The following is a 21657-nucleotide window of genomic DNA, read 5'->3' on the forward strand; positions in this document are numbered from 1 at the left end:
CTTCTTTGTCCGGCTGATGCATGATGCCTACGAGGAGTAAATCGAGTTTTATTTTTCAAATAACCACATTGATCACAATCGTTACAATAGTCAAATACAGACCGTGCTGTACAAGAACACAGACGGCTAAAGATCGATGGTAAGTATAATATACTTTGTATCAATATGTTCTCCTCTCTTCTTTCAGATACAACACACTCCGGCTGCCAAATGAGTATAAATGACTCTCGCTAGGATCCGCGACTGACCACATCGAAACTTCGAACAATAAAAACAAATTCAAGGAATAACGGTGCAATGGCAACACGGGTGGCACTTGTCAAAAAGAGGGAGAATGAAGTAGTAAGTCGGGAGGAACAACAAGAAAGATTCAATATGATAAACACAAACCGAAAAGGGGTGGAAGCTGGGGGGGGGGGGAGGGATAGGTGAAGTGAGTTCTGTTTTTCCTTGTCGATGTGTTCGAAAACACACTCCCCATCGTAGTCAAATAATAAACTTAAGGATATTTTGTCAAGATTTATATGGGATATTGTTGCGTGGGGATCGAGCAGGCGTTAGAGAGCCTCGGATTGTAGATAAACGAGACAAAGACCAACCTGATGGTGGCAACATCAGCGACCCTACCAATAAATAATCTACGTAGGCGTCACGTACAGATAGGTGAACGTACTTCTGAAGTCGTCCCAGAATTCACCTATCTTGGGTCAAAGGTCAGCAACGACAATAGCATGGAAGCTGAGTTGAGCGCAAAGATGCTGGTGTCCAACCGGCCCGAATAATCAGTTCACCTCAAAGAACCTGTCGCGACGGACGAAGCTGGGACTATATAGTACCTATATAGTACCGGTACTCACATCACCTCACGGTACCTCTGAGACATAGACACTGTCCAAATCTTACGAAACCCTCTGAGTCGGGTTCGAGAGGAAGATGCTCAGAAGGATCCTTGGCCTCTTATGTGTGGAAGGACAATGGACGAGCCGCTATAATGACGAGCTATACGAGATGTACGGCGACCTCACTGTCGTGCAGCGTATCAAGCTCGACAGGCTCCGGTGGGCTGATCATGTTGTATGCATGAAAACGGACGACCCAGCCCGTAAAGTCTTCTTAGGCCGTCAACAAGGACAGAGGAGGCCTGGCGCGAGACCACGAGGGGTTTCGGACACTCCTGAGGCAGGCCAAGACCGCAAAGCGGTTGTAGCGCCGGATAAGTAAGTATGTAATACGTCAGATGTAAAAATCCCTCAGCATCAACATTGCTTTCGAAGGATATATATTTTTTAGAATTAATTAATGTGCATTTGCAACAACATATTTATCCCATCTAACGATCGAACTTAGAAACTCGCATTTTTGGCAAACAACAAAACACAAAAACACAAACACAAAAATCAACACGATTAGTAGAGACAAGATTTTCACTTACATACTTGCATTTGCATTCCCTTTATAGTAGTATCAATATTTTATTTGATAGTTTGCAAAACTTCAATCCAAAGGCAAGATAACGTTTATCCGTTGATCAGTTTTCATAGTTGCACGAGTGTGTTGTTTCATCCCAGATGAGACCATCATCACAGCGTTTTAGCAACGACTTGCCCTTGTAGCAGAGATAATAATGTCGTTCGCTTTTTGGATGCTTGACCCAACGGGCATGGTCGTCCATGCAACTGACTTTTTTTGGAACCAACGTCGGTTCGTTCACTTCCATGTAGGGTGTGAAGTTTTGACACTTTGATTCCGCGATTGTCGTACACCAGTTGTTAAGTGGATCCCAGTGTAGTCCTGGGGCACAACTGTGTGGATGGAACTTTCCGTTGTAGCAATAGTAGTACCTACACGGGGTAAGGAAATTAGATGTGAATATTATTAATAACACGGTTGATGCTATACATTTCCGACACTCACTTGGAACAATCAAAGCGATCTGCTACAAACACAAGCTTTAGTGGATCGTCCTTCTCAGGGCACACATGCTCCTGCAAATCGCAATTAGCCAAGCTGGGCAGAGTGCACTGACTTTGCGCTGCGTTAAAATGAAGTCCAGGGGCACATCGCTGCAGTACGGCAGTGCCATCGAAGCACAGAATATACTGTGAACAGCTGCGTCGATGTGGTATGCTTAACACGCCTTGCAGTGGGCATGTGTACTCTCCAGTCTCAAAATCATCTGGCAGACTGTTGTGGTTTTCATCCAGTATAATTCCATCATCAGTTGGTGGCACGTAAGGTGTGGTCTGAACAGTTGTAGTAAGTTTGGCCGTGCAAGACACTAATGCCGCTGGTAGACACAGCCGCCGAAAATTATCCCAGGAAAGTCCGGACATGCATTCACCGTGAGAAAGATATCCTCCGAGACAGACCCGATATTTACTACAGCTGTACTCGTCGGCAAAGGTGGCTCCGTTGCGTTTGCCAATGCACTCTTCATCGAATGCCATTGCAACACTCACGATACCGACGAACAAGGTCGCGGCTAAAGGATTCATGATCAGGATGTATTTGACCAGCCTACTAACTAGTAAACGTATTCTAATACCAACACTATTGATTTGCAGTCGAGCTGGTTAGTGTCCAGATCACTGTTGGTGAACGCAATGAAACAATTCACTTTTAAAGAATAGGTTTTTATTTCCCGATCGGCTACACAATACCGGGTACTAAATTGATGTGAACTATATCAGTCCAGGTGATCAGTTGTAACATAAATTGGAAAGCTCGGTAAACAAGCTTATCAAAATGTTTCTGGCATGAAAATTATCTTTCATGCACGATCGCGATACTATGCGAAAAAGGGTCTGTTTCGTTTGTTGTCTGCGCTTGAAATGCATTTTTTGCGCTGCCCTGAAGTTTGATAACTCTATCAAAGAAAACTTGTTTGTTTTCTTTGATAGAGTGTACGACAAAAGATTTCAATTTTTCCATTGCAATAAAGAAAAAATGCACTTTTATCAATTGAGGTCGTGTCATGGCTAAATGTTGCTGGGAAAAAAACTTTTAAAATAAGTTATTTCGTATTTCGAACGTGCCTAAATTTGTTCATCATACACAAATGCTTAAGTAATATTCAGTAACACAATTATTGAATCATGATTTGAGATAGAGTAGTATGTACAGAAATCCAAGATAGAAAGATAGATTCTGATTTATTTTGTCTTTAGAAAAATAAGAATCCAAACAGAACAAAGTCCTAACCAGTCCCATACTACAGACTTCAATTCGTACGACTCAATAACATGCCCTTCATTGGTTCAAGCCTCAAATGCACCGTCCCCGGTGGTAGCAATGGTAGACTATCCGGCTGCGTGGTACCTCAATAAGTCTCGAAAGCCTGTATAGGCCGGCATCTCTGCGTAGGACATAACGTGAATTATAAGAAGAAGGTAAAACATAAGCAATAAATGTATCAAATACTATCTTAACTAAAAAATCATAGTAGGCGGATTACGGCAGTATAGACACCCTGCTGGAATCTTGCGTTGAGGTTAAATTTTAAAACTCCTACGGATTAGGCCACAAACAGCCTGCCTAGTTAAAGACTAGACGGGCATATAATGGAATCAAAAGTGCTTGCAGTGAAAAATATGAAAAACATCGAAAAATTATTGATATGTTGCACTAGCTGATTTTTTTTTGTAATTTTGGTACTTGAAGTAAACTCTTTTTGATAGTAGAGCTACTGATAAAAGTCAACATTATTCTTGCTTATCGCTAGAGAAATACTTTGTTATCAAAAGCAAAAAAAAACAAGACGATACGTTACACGATGTATTAAATTTGCGCTCTGAAGTAAATTCTAGAACAAAAACAAATGAGGGTAGAAGAAGGGCACTGCTGAACGCCAGACGTAGATTATGCGCTTCCGCACAGTTATAAATCAAAAGCAATGAGCGCCATCGCAAAAAAAAACCGACAAACAAAACAACTTGAGGTCTGCTTGTCTGGAGGGTTGGTGAGAAATAAAAATTTACCCCCCAGTACGGAAAAGGTGCGGCACCTTCGTATTATTAGCAACTGTTTATGGTCGGATTAGTGATTTTTTCATGTCTCGAAACCATGGCAAAAAACAGTACAAGGCGCAATTACTGTATTGTTATCAACTCGAACGTTTCATCAGCTTGTCTGGACTGAATTGGATGACGTTTTTTGGAGCAGACCAGACGAGAAAGAGTAAACTGTATACATTTGGCCGTCAGTGACGTAATATTGAAGGTGTCTGAAAATTCTAGGAAACGGTAGACATCTGCAAGCTTAGGGACAAAGGCTTATTAACACTCGTGGCCAGACGTTGTTGTATAATATGTGTTGAGTGGGTTGCCTCTAGAGCAATAAATAAAGCAGCTGTTATGCAGGCCAAATTTTAAAGCGAATGCCATTAAACGTTGTGTCGTATCTTAGCTCAGGTGACGAAAACGTAATCACGTGTGAGTTGATGTTTAATATTGTCAAGTTTGTAATCATCCTTAGGCCATAGATAGAGCTATGATTTTTAGATAAAAATGAGACGTCTAGGTAGCACCTAATCTTAAGCAAGTAAGCAATTGGTACAGATTTGGTGTAAACGACGAGTTATCTTTTGAAATATTAAATCCATCATGGATGGTTTGGTACCATGGAATGTTATAGCTATTCTGGGCGCAAATCGAGTCTTCAATTTGTCCTGCTATGGATTATAGATTGTCTTACTTAGTTTTTAAGTGGTTCTTAAGGAAGCAAGCACTAAATATACGGTTATGAAGTGCTGAATAAGTCTCGAAAGCCTGTATAGGCCATCATGTCCGAGTAGAACGTGACGTCAAATAGAAGAAATCCTAGTCTTTAGTATATAGGTAACATAAAGTTTTTAATAGATTTGTTTTACTCTTTTTTAATCACTACACTAACCAGGGTATTCTTAAGTCCTTACACCAGATGAATGCCTTTTGTTTGGGATTGATATTCTTACTACCTTAAAGGATTCATCGCTTAAACCATTAGAGCAGAGTTCTAAAAACTTTTCAGCTCGCGAGCCGCATTGCTTCGCAGATAACGATGTTGAGGGCCATTTAACTATGCTTTTAGGTAATCCGATGGTTTAAATTTCATTTTATAAGAAAATACAAACAGAACATCCCAACATATATAGCCTTTTATAATTGAAGCTTAGTCTACGTATCGAAAAAGTAATATTACATAACTCTACGATTGATACGCTAGCCCAGTTTGGTGTTCCGTGAATCCCGATAGAGGTCATACTTTCAGTGGTCTCGTGTCTACATAGCCGGGCCCATGATTTTCGTTGCTTTAAAGTTACTTAAAATACTTGTTTTTGAATTGATTAGCATATTCCGGGCGAACGACAGAGTGGATTTGTAAAGGCCGGGGAACACTGTCCGTACTCGCTAGTGTAATTTCAATTTTCACTAGTGCATATGGCCGCCGGGCAAATCGAAGCATTTTGCCAAACAATTTGTAGCCGCTTTAGAAAATATGTAATTTTTTCATGGTTTGTACTTCATTCGGACGAGAAATGTTTTGTAATAGGTAGAATCACATGTGCTGCACGCATTACATCCATTTTCATGACAAAAAACAATGGAAAAACTACTTAATTTTGAGATCCGGCATGACCATTCCCTCGATGACCAAAAAAAGCTTCCATCAGTCTCCGCTAGATGCGCTAGTGAAAATCGAAATTACACTGGCGAGTACGGACAATGGACCCCGGCCTTAATGTTTGTAACAAAAGGTATGTATATTCTTTCTCTTATTTCACATTAGGCAAAACGTTTTAATTATACATTAAAATTAAATTTCATTTCAATGCATGCTTTATTTACCGATTGGAATCTGAGGTAATGTTAGTATGTTGTTCAACATTTTTTGGGATTACCAAAAGCGCATAGCTTAATATCAGAGTAGAATACTTCATTCTTTCCACAAGATTGGATATTTGGTTTGCCCAGTACACAAATTATGAACTTGTTGCAGTTACCAGGGTGAGCAATCATGTCAATGATAACACCTTTGCACATACCCTTCAGTTCGTTTTGCGTAGGTTCGGGACCAGTTGTCGGTACTTCCGTTGATGGTTCAGTGACCGTGGTAGAAGTTTCGCCTTCTACGGTACATACCACATTTGGTTCGTAATCGCACACTCCTCTAGATGAATCAAAGATGGTACCACTCGGTACACAGGTAGCTTCAGAAGCCTCGACTTCTCCCTGGCAAGTGACAAAGTTAGCACAGGTCGTTAAAGATGGTAGAATGGTTCCATCGGGTTGTCCAGCACATCTGTCACTTGAGGAGGCCGTTGTTGTTGCGGGTGATTCCGTACTGGTTACCTCCTTTGAAGAACTCTCATTCGAAGCGCTCTCTTTTGAACCGGAATTTTCCTTAGATTTTTCTTTTGATTTTTCCTTAGACGATTCCTTGCTCTTGCCGGCAAATGTTGCCGAACAGAGAACGGTAAGCACCAGTAGAATACACAACTTCTTGTTCATCTTGAAGAGATTCGAGTATGTTACGATTGTGTCGACCAAAGGCACCTTAAATACTATTTCATGGCAGTACTGTAGAGATAATGAAGCAGACAAAATCAACAGATCAGGTCTAGCTTGACTGCGGTCTCGTCTGGCGGTGACAAGCAAGCAATAAACAAAAATTACGTTTTGTTTATCGTGTATTATACAGGAGGTTCACAAAAAGCACAGATTAAATTTGTTATTGTTTTATTCCCTTTAAACACATAGATATTATGATGAAGTTGTTTAGCGAACGTATGAAGTAGCTCGTCGGTAGGAGTCAATCCAAATTTGGCTAGCGGCGCAGGTCTCTGTATCGCCGAATCCGCAAGTTGCAAGTTCCGCAATAAAGATGGTATTGTCTGGACACTGTTGGACATTAGGTTGACCTAACACACAGATGACGTAACGTGTACAATCGGTGGGATGCTCTATCATTCCTACGGTAACACCACGGCAGAGATCCGTGGGAACATCTGGGTCTAGTGGAGGACGAGTAGGTTCAGAAGTCGGCATCGGAGGCGCATCAGTACTGTTTCCTGTTGGACCCGATTCAGCACATTCCACGTTCTCTGGATGATCGCACACTTCCCGCTGCCAGTCGAATAATGTTCCTTGAGGCTGGCATGTGATTTCTTCGGCAATGTCTTCATTTTCACAACGGAAGAAATTGCTACAATTCCGGGAAGGCGCAAGAGAGCCATCGGGCCTACCAGCACAGGCGCCTCCTTCATAACACTGCACGTTTTCTGGATGGTCACAGACTTCTCGCTGGTAATCAAATAGTGTTCCAGCCGGTGCACAGGTAACTTCCTCGTTTTCTAGTTCGTTCATGCAGATGATGAAGTTGGAGCAGTTCGTGGCAGGGATGAGAGTTCCATTTTCTCGACCAGTACAGCGATTTTCTTCCGTCCAGCAGGTCACAAACTCGGGATGATCACACACCTCGCGTTCGTAGTCGTACATGGTACCTTCCGGTAGGCAACCCGTTTCTACTTCTCTACCCCCCTCGCAACTGACAAAATTCGAGCAATTACTAGAGGGAAATAGAGTTCCATCTGTTTGACCTTCGCAACGACCTCTATCTGCTGACGAATTGCGTGGCACAAAGTTGCCCTGAATCAGTTTTGTTTGACGTTGGAAAGAAGCCAGTCCAGCTCCTAAGAGGCAGCACAAGCCAGCAAATACAAGCAATTTTGTCATGCTGTACAATGTTTCTTTTTGAGGCCCTATACACACTGATGCCGAGTGTCGGCTTGTTCGGTGGCTTTATAGGGCGATTCGTAGATTAACGATTAGCCTCTTCCCCCAAACATCATCAGTTATCGACAAGAGAAGTATCGGTGAAACCCCGTTTGAACCTCGAGAGGGAGGGTAGGGGAGTCAGATAGTATCTGCTTTAACGATTACGTCTTTGTAGAAAACGATTAGATATTGCGGTCAGGTTTGGTTAATTTCAAATAACCGGCATAACCAAAATATTTATGCATGTAACATATAGTGTTATTCATTCGCAGAATATAATTCATACAGTGTTACATCATGTTCATGCAGTGTTATGTAATTCATTCTAATAAAATATGTCTCATTTAGTGATGAAAAACATTCCCAACGTCTTGTAACTAGATTTTTTGTTTGTTACTATGATGGTTGTATAATAATTTCTTGAAAATATGTAGGACTGCTGCGATTTATGTGATCCATCGGCTTTGATGTTATGTATCACGATAAATAACATTTTTTCAGATATTCATAAAACCTTTTTTAACGTCTTTTTGGTGCTCAAATCATAATTTAGCTCACCTTATGGAAAATCAAAGCATAAGAGTCTTAGACAGTCCTGAATGATCAATCCTATAGATTTTGTTATGCCGATTTTGTAAGAATGGAATGACATTAAATCACTTTTACAGGGTGTTCGAAATAAATTTGACACCTTGCCTTTGGGTTTATATCTCAGGGTTGAGTTGGCGTATCGAAATGATTGATATGTCATTCGATTGCTAAAAGTTGTGCGAACAAGTGTAAAAAATGTCTAGCTCTACGGTCTGTCTACGGTGGCCAATGGGCGGCCGTACGTTTGGCAGCAGGATTCAGCATCATGCCATACGGCCGTTAAAACACGCCAATGGCTCACTGCCAATTTCGACCGATACACCAGCACCGACGTTTGGCCACCCAGCTCCCTTGTCCTTAATCCTATGGATTACTTTGTGTGGGGCACAGTTGAGCGGGACACCAAGAGGGCGTCCTGCAATACCAAAGCGGAGCTGGTGGCCAGAATAAAGGCCGTGTTTGCGGCCATCCCCAGAGACATGGTTGTCCGGGCTTGCGCGCGGTTCCGGAAGCGGGTGCAGGCGGCCATCGACGCGGAGGGGGGTACTTCGAATAAAAAATGCGGCAAACATGGTAAGCTAAACTTTGTAGATTTTTTTTTAATATTTAACATAAATTTGATAAAAATTCCTTTCCTATTCCCTCAGAAACTGTCTAATTTATCTCGAACACCCTGTATATATATATCTCGGACACGTTTACGCTGATTATTATTCTTCTTCTTCTATTAGGCGTAAACGTCCTATGCGGACATGCCAGCCTATATAGACTTTCGGGACTTTATTCAGTACCACGTAGCCGAATAGTCAGTCCTTGGGACAGGGGGGCTTGAACGCATGACGATCATGTTATTGTGTCGTTCAAGTAGACGACTGTGCCACGGGGTTTACGCATATTTTGTATACAGGATTGTAATATAATAATTATTATTATTATAAGTTCATATTTTTCGGGCCATACGGCCTATTTAAAATGAGTAACATTTGAAAATTACATAGCAAAAAAGCATTTTGTCAAAGTTCCCTGCGGCCACGGTAGAAACCGATACATTGTTGCATTCAGCCTACATGCGGAACATAGGGTTTGATCTACCAGTGATCGAGATGGTGCGTAGATTTCGATGCACTGCAGCAAAAACGATGTTGCCAAAAATTCTAAGAATGATTTAGTAGGCCAGCGATAAAAGAGCACTGCGCATTGCGTATTCTAGCCGAAAGAGCGTCAAGGCCTAGAAGACGACACCATATACCATATACCACACGTAGGAAGATTAATACGATCCTGCCAGGAAAGTAGGCGTAGGGCATGTTATGTGAGATTTCACTGAAGTTTTTTGGTTATATTTATTGAAGGCAAATAGGATACAACAATATATAAGAATATGTAGGTCAACATAATTAAGAAGGACGCACGAAATAATAAGAATTCATCGTATTAGATATACATAGAGATTATAAACATTCTAAATACACGAGACAATTCAAACAATATAAAAACACAAAAACAAAATATGCTGTTTGTTATTTATTTCACTCATTGTTAAGAAAATGCTGAAAGCGTTGCTAGCAGTCTGAATATATTTGTCATAGTTAACAATCCAACAATGAATTGCATTTGCAGGTTATTCAATCAACTATTTCAGCACCTCAATAATTAGTTCTTAGGTTCGTTGACAACATGTTTAATGGACATACGAAACTACTCTCTGATAAACTTCAACCCAAGTTCTGCTAGCAACACAAGTATTTGGGTCTCCAAAGCCACAGGTGGAGAGCTCAGGTATAAAGATGAAATTATCGGGGCATCGTTGGATTGTCGGTTGCCCCAAGACGCAAATAACATACTGTGTGCAATCGCTGGGATGTACGATCATTCCTACTGTAACTCCACGACATATATCGCTGGGCACATTGACATCTAGTGGAGGACGCGTCGGTGCAACTGAAGAAGTTGGTGGCCTATCCGTACTATTGCCGTTTGATCCAGATTCCCAGCATTTAACATTTTCCGGATGGTCGCATACCTCTCTTTCCCAGTCAAAGTGAGTTCCGTGGGGTTGACATGTGAGCTCTTCGAATATGGACTCATCCTCGCAGATAAAAAAGTTGCTGCAGTTCCGTGAGGGAGCCAGAGATCCGTCTGGTCGTCCGGCACACATGTCGCTCTCCCAGCACAATACATTTTCGGGAAAGTCACACACCTCGCGTTGATAATCGAACAGAGTTCCAGCCGGTGCGCAGGTAACCTCTTCATTTTCCAACTCGTTCATGCAAATAATGAAGTTAGAGCAGGATTCGGCCGGAATTAGAGTACCATTCTCCCGGCCAGTGCAGCGGTTCTCTTGACTATAGCACGTCACGAATTCAGGATGGTCACACACTTCACGCTGATAGTCGAATAAAGTACCCTCGGGGACACAGGCTACTTCAAGCTCGTTGCCTCCCTGACAGGTGATAAAGTTGGCACAGTTCGGCGAAGGGAAGATACTACCTTCTGGCACCTCATCACATCGATTGCGGTTAATGGGGGGTCGGCCGGTTGAGACCCACGGAGGACGCCCTGTTGACACCCATGGAGGCCGGCCATTTTCATTAGATTCACTGGAAGACGACGACGATGATGACGACGACGATGATGAGGAGCTTTGCAATGAGCTGTGTACTAAACAACCCACCGTAATCACAATAGCCACCCAGAACTTGTTCATCTTGGTGATTTTTGTCTGACTCTTAGTATTGGCAGTTGAGGTCTACCTTAAATTAATATCCCTTACAGTCCTATATAAGAAAAAACCATGCGAAACGTCGAACAGTTGAACCGATGTTGTTTGTTTATCAGAATAAGATTACCTTAGATGATATATAACCCCTACAAAACATATCGTATACATGGCGTGTAAACCACAAAAGATTACGGCCAGACAAGCGATATAATCGTAGATTAGATGTAAGTAGTTAATTTTTTTAGTCTGAAAAGAAAGACCATGCTGTTACCAGCGAGTTACCAGGGTAAATGCTAAAGAAAAAAAAAATAAAATAAATGAAAAAAGAAGAAAAAGTTGCGTGTTAACTAAACAACTGGTATGACGTGAGGGATAGCGTTTTTCGTAATGGTAAACGAAAACGTGACGTCACAAAAAAAAGTAGTTGCTACGTCTAGGTTGTTATCAAGATTTTTATATTGAGGATCGATAGGACTATAAGGTATAGCAAAGAAGGGTGTTTCAATTGATTCCTGGAATTTCAATTACAGAGGTGTTGGTTAATCTGATTGTTATCTTGATGTGGTGTTAGATAATAAAAAACCGTATTAATTTTTGTTACAAAGAAACGCCTAAATGCGTTGATTTTTGATTTTTGGTGATTAAAGAAATGATTTTTGGTGATTAAAGAAATTCATGTTTATTTCTCAATGATAAAAGGTATTTATAAAAGGCCCTATTGTTGAAGCTTTATAATATTTTTTGTTCGAGTTTGCAGGATCATATTTATTGAGAAGCTTTTGTGTTAGCGGGACACTCAACATTTTCCGGATCATCACACATATTGGTGTTCGGATTGAACCATAGACCCGAAGGACATTTATTCGGATAAGCAATACCTTGATAACACGAATAATATCTTTCACAAAGCGTATTACTAGGTATAAGTATGAAATCTGGCTGACCATAGCATATATCAAGAGGATCAACTGTGGGTGGAGTAGGTACTGTAGTGACAGTTGACGCCTCTATGTTACATTCCACATCGTAGAGCGATCCACAGCGTTGAAGCGTTTCGTCAAACCAAGAAAATAGTGGACAGGAGAGACGATATGCTATTCGATCTATGCACTGGTAATACCACTGACAGGAGTCAACGCTAGCCACGTAACGAAAGTTCAATACATCATCACATAGTGGGGATGGATCTGGTGCGGGTGCTTCTGGCAAAACGGGTGGCTCGGTAAGGTCACATTCCGATTGGTCTTTCGGTACACATTGCTGCTGCTGCATTGAAAACCATTCGTCTGGAGGACAAATTTGTGGGTATGCGTTGCCATTGATGCAGCTGTAGTATAAGTAGCAAGCGTTTGGGCTGGGTATGTAGCTTAGATCCGGAACTCCCTGGCAACGATTATCTTCAGCAATCACGAAGCTCTGCAGTACGATGAGAAACGACAGTACATTCAATTTCGAACACCACATGTTAGTAACTTCACATTCACTAAATAGCTCCGCTGTCAACGGGCAGCAGTTTTATACACCCGGTTTGTCTTCGGAAGTACAATAAACCATCAAAGGAAGCGCTCAGATAAGCAACCATATAGCCACAATATGTCCAGCAATAATCTGAGAGTAATATTTATTGGAATTTTTCGTAAGACAAAAATATTTACTTCTTAAACGCCGACTGTTAGACAGCTAATCTGGGGAGCGAGACATTGCACGTCACATTCTCCGGCAAATCACAAAGCATCGTTATTGGGTTGAACCACAATCCACCAAGGCAATTGCTGGGATATGCGCCGCCGTTGAAGCAGATGTAAAAACTGCTACAGTCAGCTGGGCTAGGTAAATAAGTTCCATTCGGCGATTCATTACATAGTTGGTTACCCTCTTCTGGTGGTCCGCTTGGTGGGATGGTAGGGGGGATAGTTGGCGTTGGGGGTGGAGTCGGTGGTGTAGGAATATTGCAGATGGCGTCGGACGGTGAGATGCACTCACGAGTGGTTTGGTCGAACCACAGCCCGGGAGGACAATATAGAATGTAGCCGATTTCTCCTGCGCAAACGTAATAGGCTTCACAACGTTCTGGGCTAGGTACGTATACACCATCCGCAACGTCAACGCACACACTTGGCGTCGGTGTTGTTGGTGGGCCATTTGGGCAATAGACATCTATTGGCTTGCCACACGCTTGTTTCTCAACGTCCAGCCATTGGCCGTCCGGGCAAAGTGTCGGGTAAGCGTTACCTTCGACACAAACATAGTATTGATTACAGAACTGCGGATGTATAATCATCACACCGTCTTCTACATCGTCGCAAATGCCTGGAGTTGTACCAGGGGTTGATCCGGGAACATTCGAATCATCGCATTGTACTTCTTCCTCCGGGATGCAGTCCTGAGCGGTTTCATCGAAGAAAAATCCATTCCGACAGATCATGGGGAACGGAGTTCCATTAAGACAGTAGTAGAACAGGTGACAAAATTGCGGACTTCTCACATAAGAAAAATTGGGACGCCCGAAGCACAGGTTGGGTTCTGATGGTCCTGGAGGAGCGGTGGGAGTTTGTGTTGATTCCTCAATATCACATTCAACCTCAAACCTGTTACCACACCGTCCAAGTTCAACACTGAACCAGTAGCCACGAGGGCATGACAGTCTGTACGCGAAATTATCAATACATTGATAGTAGAACTGACAAGATGTACTGCTGGGAAGGTATGTGAAGTCCGGCAAATCCTCACATTCCGGAGACGGAGGTCTTGGCGGTGCTTCCGGTAGCTCAGGTGCAGGTTCGATGTCACAGTCTGCTTCCTCTTGCGGCACGCATCGTTGTAATTCCATCGAGAACCAAAGATCATCGGGGCACGTGTATCCATATGCCTGGCCATCGATGCACGCATAGTAAAGGTAGCATGCTTGAGGGCTTCTCACATAGGTGAGATTAGGGACACCATTACAAATTTCATTGTATGCGTGGCTGGAGCACACCAATAGTATGCAGACGAACAAAGTCTTCACCAAGGCTAGAAGTTGGAAATGTCATGAAAATTCATTAAAAATGGAAATTCATATAAAGCTGACTCTGTTGATTTCTTACCTTTCATTTTCTAACACTTCGTTCTAATTCATTGTACAAAGTACCATTTGTCGTTTATATAGGAAAAGTATGTACAGAGTCTTTATACTTGCTGACTGTAGATTGAATTAACTTATCTGTTATCAGCTATTGTGAATTGATGATACTTCCGACAAACTGTTTTGCTTTATGGTGCATGCTCCATGTGGTCAAACCGGCAATTTGAAGATAATTCAGGAAGGAAGTTATAAATGTACCATGCCGTTACAATCTGCACACCCGGCACCTTTTCAAGGTAAGGCTGCGGCATTCTTGTAATAATTTGATGTCCAATGCGCTATTGAAGGATTACGAAACGATGAATGATTATAGCAGCGCGTCAAAATTTGATTGGATTGTTTCATCTACACCGATCATGCGCTAAGGCAGGGGTATTAGTACGGTTTGTTCTTTTTCTCGGAAAGAATAGGAAACTTGTCTGTTTTAGTCTTTCCTTGATGAGTATTATTGCAAAAGACACAGCGTGTTTAGCTCAAATTTCCAACTAAATTACAGAATTACATTACCAATAATTACCAACAATTCTAGCAGTGTTAGTATTGTTTTTCTATTCTTGGATAACTTGTTTTATTAGATGATCACGAAATGTGAGACGGTTGGAATGACTGGTGCTCTTCACTTTATATTGTGGTGGAACGCATTTAAGATCAAAACAAAGATTCCGGTTTAGTGGTGTAGAAAAATGTGCAACGGGACTGTGACGGACATGGTCAATATATATTTATTTATCAAACATAAAAACAAGTGGACATCAACATATCTAATAATACGGTCGATCGTGAAAGCGGGAAGGCTATGGCCGCGGGGCCATGGGGATTCTCAACGCTCATTTTCTCAAGCACTCATGAGTGCTTTTGAGAAAAACCTCGTTCTCAGCGTTTGTCGAATCGGAACAAAATCGGTTTTGAGAATCTTTGAGAATCTTTGAGAAAGTTGACGATGCAGCGATCGGCTAACTGAAATATGGAGAATTGCGCTATTTGTTTATCGGAAATCACTTTGGAAAATGTATTCAATGTTTATAATTGAAAACGTTAAAAAAATATGCGATTAAAAACTGTTTTTCTATTTAAAGCTCTAAATAAAGCTTGAGTGTCTATATCAGTTTCTCAGAGTGAGAAAAACTGACGACGGCCACGGGCTTGAGTCTGAGAACAAGTTTTGAGTGCTTGAGAAACTTAAATGAGTGCTTGAGAACGTTTTCTCAGCCCCGTGGCCCCACGGCCATACGTAGGACTAACTATCCTGCTATGGGGGGTAATCCAAAAGGCACTGAAAGCCGCCAACCCTACCAGTTGGTACAGGCAGGCCTTGACCGATAACGGAGCCGTTTAGAAGAACAACTATAATCTGTATATCATCTAAGAAAGGCTCAAAATTGGTAGTTCCTATTATTAAACAAACTGTAAAGATTTTATAGTTAAGGATGGACAACAAGTTAGTAAAAAGCAACAGATCAGGGTTTTTTAAATATTCGTTTCTGGTTTTAAATGCTCTTTTCATTGTCATGTACAACCAATGTTATTATTACATACTGGATATTTAACCTTAATTTTGACCATAACGATTAGTCTGTCAATCCATATTACCGTAAACTAATTTTTAATAGTTGGACGGTATGAAATGTCATAATAAAAGACGTGCATTTTTTTTGAATGTGAACTCTTTCGTTTATTTACACAGAAGGTTACAGTTCGTTCGGTGGTTTGATCAGAAACATCGTATACTTATTGTCTAGCCAGTCTTTACACCTCTTAGGGAGGTTGTGGGGGATTTGGGGTTAGATGTGATATGCACTTTTAATTGTCCGAACACTGTATATGTTTGTAAGATGTTGTTAATTCACAAGTTTATTTCACTTTAGAACAGATTGGTCAGAACGCAACTTTTTGGGTCTGAGGTCAAAACGCGACCTGTTGGTATGGGGATCAGAACGCTACTTGTTAAGCTGATAAGAATTCTCTCGGTCAGCGCGTAGCGCTCTCCCGTTGAGCAGCGCACGGCGACACGATTAAGTTCCCTCTCTCTCTCCTTCTCTTTCTCTCGCGCGCACGTATGCTAAACGAAATTCGGTTTCCTCAACATCCTCCCCCCGTTGAATCACCAAGAGATTCAACACTCCTCTGAAGTTGTCTGTCTGATTGGGAGGACGCAAAGCTTAGAGATAGTCCTTTTGAATTCACCATCCCTAGTTCTAACAAAAACTACTCGGACGTTTCCATCCGCTCCTTTCACGATGTCCGTTACTCGCCCTAAACACCATTTACGCGGGGGAAGATTATCTTCCTTCACCAAAACCATAGTGCCCAGGGTGATGTTATCTCGCTGTTTAGTCCACTTGGTCTTAGGATGAAGGCCCGATAGGTAGTCCGATGACCATCGATTCCACAAGCGGCGCAGAAACTCTTGAACCTGCTCGTAACGGTCCAGTCGGTTGATAGGTCTCGACTCGTAAGATGGTTCCGCAAGTCCCACGATAGAGCGGTGTATTAGGAAATGTGCCGGGGTCAGAGCTTCATAATCGTTCGGGTCAGAAGACATCGGTGTAAGCGGCCTAGAATTCAAACAAGCTTCGATTTGGGTTAGCAAGGTAGTAAATTCTTCGTAAGTAAGAATGGCGTTTCCGATGGTGGGTTTGAGATGAGTCTTAAATGACTTTACTGCGGCTTCCCACAATCCGCCGAAATTGGGGGAACGCGGCGGTATGAATTTAAATTCGATACTCTCGTTGGCACATGATTTGATAACGGTCTGTTGAAACTGCTGAGTTTGAAATTGTTTTGCTAATTGTGCCACTTCTCGAGAAGCTCCGATGAAGTTTTTCGCGTTGTCACACTCGATCAGCTGTGGTCGACCACGTCGTGACACGAAGCGTCGAAGGGCGGCCAGGAAGGCGTTGGTAGAGAGATCTGCAACCATCTCTATATGTACTGCTTTTACGACCAGACAAACGAAGATAGCTACATAGCCCTTGACTGGTGGAGCTTTTCGATTAGGATATTTGTAGAAAATAGGACCACATAAGTCCACTCCAGTCCGTAAGAAGGGTAAGGTTGGTGTGACACGTTCTCGCGGCAGGTCTCCCATGAGCTGTTCCAGCGGGGTTGGTCGATTTCGAAAACAGCTCACACAGGAATGAACTACTCGGCGAGCCAGGTTCCTTGCTCGAAGCGGCCAGAATTTCTCCCTTAGAAGAGAAATTAGTAATGTTGCTCCGGCATGTTGGTAACAAAAATGGTAATGGTTAGCAATCAACGTTGAAAGAGGATGCCCAGCTGGCAAAATCAGAGGATGTTTCCGGGACGGAGACACATCAGCATGACGAAGTCTCCCGCCAACATGCAGTAAATCATCGTCCAGGTATGGGGTAAGCGATTTCAGACGGGAATTAGAATCAACTTGGCCAGATTTTTGCAGACTTAAAAATTCGGCACCAAAAACTTCTTTTGAGCCATTCGTACAAGACATTTGGTTGTCTCTTGAAGTTCTTGTAGAGTGAGGTACGGGTAAAGACGTTTATCGTTGTTAGCTGGTTTGATGTTGTACAGGAAACGACGTATCCATGCAACACGTTGCTGCAGTTTGGGGTAAGATGAGTACAACAAAAATATGGGATTCGTTTCGATGGTCTGGTTAAGTAGTACGGTTCGTTCTTCTAGCACTTCACTGCTAGTTTGATGATCAGGTAAATGTTGCTGAATCGGCCAAAATTCTGGTGACTTAGTCAACCAGTCAGGGCCATGCCACCACGATTGACAGCATGCCAGTTGATCAGGGTTCGCTCCACGAGATATAAAATCTGCGGGATTTTGTACGCCAGGAACATGGTGCCAGTTATCAGAAGTCAGGTGTTGAATGTCAGATACACGGTTTGCTATGAAGTTCTTCCAGCGTGATGATGGCGACGACAACCAGTGTAAGACAATGGTGGAATCTGACCAGAAATATGTTGTAAGATCGGCTTGTAAGGATGTACGTACCTTTTGATAAAGTTGAGCGAGCAAATGAGCAGCACACAACTCCAATCTGGGCAAACTTAACTTTCGCTCCTTCTTTGAGTTTCCTATGGGTGCCACACGTGATTTGGAAACAAGTAAGTTAGATGATATGGTTCCGGACTGATCTACTGTACGAACATAAACGCATGCTCCATAGGCCTTTTCGGACGCGTCACAAAAGCCATGAAGCTCTACGCATACGGGTTTGGATGTAGACGTCACCCATCGAGGAATAGTAAGATCATGCAGTTGCGCCAGATTGTCACGGATGAACAACCATCGTTGCTCAAATACATTAGATAATGGTTCGTCCCAACTGATCTGTTCCTTCCACAGATCCTGCAAAAAGAGTTTAGCCAGCAAGATTAGAGGTCCGACCAATCCCAATGGGTCGAATAAGCGTGATGTATCTGATAGTACGGTACGTTTCGTGATAAGGTTGTGATCAGGCCATTTGGGTGCATCGATGATGAATTTGTCGCTCGTGGTATCCCATTTTAAACCGAGAGTTTTTATGGGTTTTGATGATTCGTCAAGCTGTAGGATGGATCTTTCATCTTGAAGCGGTTTAGGAATATTTGCGAGAAGTTCTGTGGCGTTAGACGCCCATTTGTGTAGACGAAAGCCAGCTGAATCGAGCAACGAAATCAGTTGACTGCAGAGTAAGTTACCATGTTCCAGATCGTTTACTCCTGTCAACAGATCGTCCATGTAAAAGTCTCTGTTGAGCACTTTTGAAGCAACAGGGTGTGTATTTTCACTTTCTTTTGCAAGTTGGGTTAAGCATCGGGTCGCTAGATAAGGTGCAGCTGAAGTACCATAAGTAACTGTTTTCAGTTGAAATATTTGTACCGGTTTATCTGTATCTGATTTCCAAACTATGCGCTGTAACGGACGGTCTGATTCGTGGACTAATATTTGCCGATACATTTTTTCTATGTCGGCTACCAACGCATATTTCGACATACGGAATCTCAGAATGATTGTGATTAGATCGTCCTGCACTACCGGTCCTACCATTAACGAATCGTTTAATGATACACCTGTATCAGAACGACAAGAAGCGTCAAAAACTACACGTAGTTTTGTTGTTAAGCTGTCTGGACGAAGTACACCATGATGAGGTAAGAAATAGGACGGTTCGGTTTCGGTTTGAAATATTTGTTCCATATGACCAAGGTTCAAATATTCTGTTAAGAAAGCACTGTATGCTACCTTCAATTCAGGTTGTTTAAGAAATTTGTTGTTCAGTTGATCAAGTCGCTTCATCGCGGTATGGTATGAGTTTCCCAACTGGGTAAGTACGTTCGGTTTTATGGGTAAGCGAACAACAAATCTGCCATTTGAATCGCGTTTGTATGTTTTGAGAAAATGTTCTTCGCATGTCGTTTCTTCTACCGACATACCTTTTTGCTTTGACATGATTCGAGCTCCCAAAATCTTGCCACTTGCTCTTCAATGCTACAAGCATGAAAAGCATTCGAGGTTTGTGCGTAAGGCGTATGATCAATTGGTGGGTGTCCAGCAACCACCCAGCCAAGGCAAGTATTCTGCAATACGGTTTTGCTGTTTGGAAGTTTAATTAAGCCTTCTTGTATGATGTCATAAAACAAATCGATACCGATAAGCATATCTATTTGTCCAGGTTGGTAAAAGGTTGGGTCAGCAAGTTCGATATTTGATGGCAATTCCCATGAGGAAATGTCTATGGGACTGCTAGGAAGCTCACGAGTTATTTCCGGAAGTATATGACATTTTACGATTGCCTTGAAATCTTTGTGCCGTGATTGAATGTCTAAATTTGCGTAACTTTGCGACACCAGGTTAGTTTTGCCGATTCCGCCAATGCGATGCATTTCGCGATGTTTTTGCAAGCGAAGACGATGTATCAATCGTTCAGTGACAATATTCAATTGCGCACCGGAATCGAGCAATATTCGTACAGGTAAGGGTTTACCGACTGAGTTAGAGACAGAAACTATCGCTGTTTGAAGTAATATTTGTGCTTGTTTCGGTATGATTTGGGTTGGCTGCGTTATCATCGATACGTGAGAATAAGAAGTGGACGGTTCAGGGTTTAATTGTGTGCGATCAGAATGTGAAACCGACGTATGTGGTTCTTGTGTTCGTGGAACAGTAACAGAAGGAGATGGGGCTGGCTGCGAAACATTTTCCGCGTGCAGCATTGTATGATGTTTCAACCCACAAACCCGGCAAGAACTCGAACTGCATTGGTTCAGTCGATGATTTGAAGACAAACAGTTGAAACACAAGGCTTTGTTTTTTACCAATTCTTTTCGTTTCGAAACTGGCATTTGTCTGAATACGGGACAAAGAAATGGCGAATGCTTAGTTTGAGAACAAAACACACACTTGTTCAAGTCGAGTGTTGCTGCGTGAACGGTTTGCACTTTTCGGCCGAAATCTCTGGCATGTTCTTTTGATCGATTTGTGTCAATTGGTTTGAGCGAGACAGATAGCTTGTTTACGGATTGCAACGTACGACAATGATTTCGAAGAAATTCGACCAGCTCGCTGTAGAATGGTATTGTTTTGTTGCTGCGCGTTAACTCCCACTGTCGCAGCGTGGTAGGATCAAGAAGAGAGGTAAGACGAAAAACGAGAAGGGTACTCCAGTGCTCCGTTTTTTCTCCCTCGCTTTGCAACAGGCGCAGATTTCGTTCGAATTCGTTAACAATACTGTTGAGCGTTTCGGCACACTCCTTTTTGGAGGCGGGAATCTCGAACAGCGCATCGCAATATGCTTTGATAAGAAGATATTTGTTTTCGTATCGATCGGTAAGAAGTTTCCAGGCAACGGCGTAGTTAGCGGATGTGATCGGAATGTTTTCTATTGTTCGCTTGGCTTCTTTTGTTACGGTGGTCAGCAAATATGATAGTTTGTCGCTATCGGACAACTGGTCAGATGAATCGATCATGGAACAAAATGCGTCACGAAAAGGTGGCCAATCTCGAATGGTTCCATCAAAACTGGGCAATTTTAGTTCGGGAAGTTTTACACGGTTTGATTTAACGCATGGCTTTTCTCGATCGGGATCACTTTTTGTTATTTGAATGTTAGGAGTAAGAGCCAACATACCTTGTTGTATGTTTACCTTCAGATCAAAAATCCTGTCGTCGAAACTGCTATAGCGCTCTTCTGCCAACTTGTACTTAGTTTGATCAGTTTCTTCAAATAACACAGAAAACACGGCTGCTGCTTCGGAAGAAAGTTCGTTTAATCTTACCGCAATCAGCTTGAGTGCCGCAACGTCCGTTTTCCTCTGGTTGTAGTTGGCCTCCATGCGATCTAACTGCCGAAATAGGTGGATCAATTGGCGTTCAGCCCTTGCGATGTCATCGAGGATAGGGAACACATCTGAAACGCTGTCCTCGTTCTGGTTTGCTCCGTTCGCGTCTGGCGCCCTTGACGGTCCAGGCAAAGCCTCCTGCTCCCTTGACGGTCC

General features: G+C 42.4%; 3 protein-coding genes across 3 annotated transcripts; all 3 read right to left on the reverse strand.

The window, feature by feature from the left end:
* Window positions 1–1428: 1428 nt before the first annotated feature.
* LOC120901072 lies at window positions 1429–14448 on the reverse strand. The gene is made up of 7 exons (XM_040308778.1): window positions 14154–14448; window positions 12746–14079; window positions 10190–10788; window positions 6954–7524; window positions 6023–6557; window positions 1915–2572; window positions 1429–1841 (listed from the first exon to the last, which is right to left on the reverse strand). Exons 1-7 carry the CDS (start codon window positions 14158–14160, stop codon window positions 1529–1531), a joined length of 4017 nt encoding a protein of 1338 aa, XP_040164712.1. The 5' UTR covers window positions 14161–14448; the 3' UTR covers window positions 1429–1528.
* LOC120900805 (chitin-binding domain protein cbd-1-like) lies at window positions 6636–7734 on the reverse strand. The gene has a single exon (XM_040308281.1). The coding sequence runs from the start codon at window positions 7710–7712 to the stop codon at window positions 6756–6758; it is 957 nt and encodes a 318-aa protein (XP_040164215.1). The 5' UTR covers window positions 7713–7734; the 3' UTR covers window positions 6636–6755.
* LOC120900808 (peritrophin-1-like) lies at window positions 11739–12672 on the reverse strand. Its single transcript, XM_040308284.1, has one exon. The coding sequence runs from the start codon at window positions 12529–12531 to the stop codon at window positions 11833–11835; it is 699 nt and encodes a 232-aa protein (XP_040164218.1). The 5' UTR covers window positions 12532–12672; the 3' UTR covers window positions 11739–11832.
* Window positions 14449–21657: the final 7209 nt, after the last annotated feature.

Source organism: Anopheles arabiensis, chromosome 3, assembly GCF_016920715.1.
Source record: "Anopheles arabiensis isolate DONGOLA chromosome 3, AaraD3, whole genome shotgun sequence".
Lineage (NCBI taxonomy): Eukaryota > Metazoa > Arthropoda > Insecta > Diptera > Culicidae > Anopheles > Anopheles arabiensis.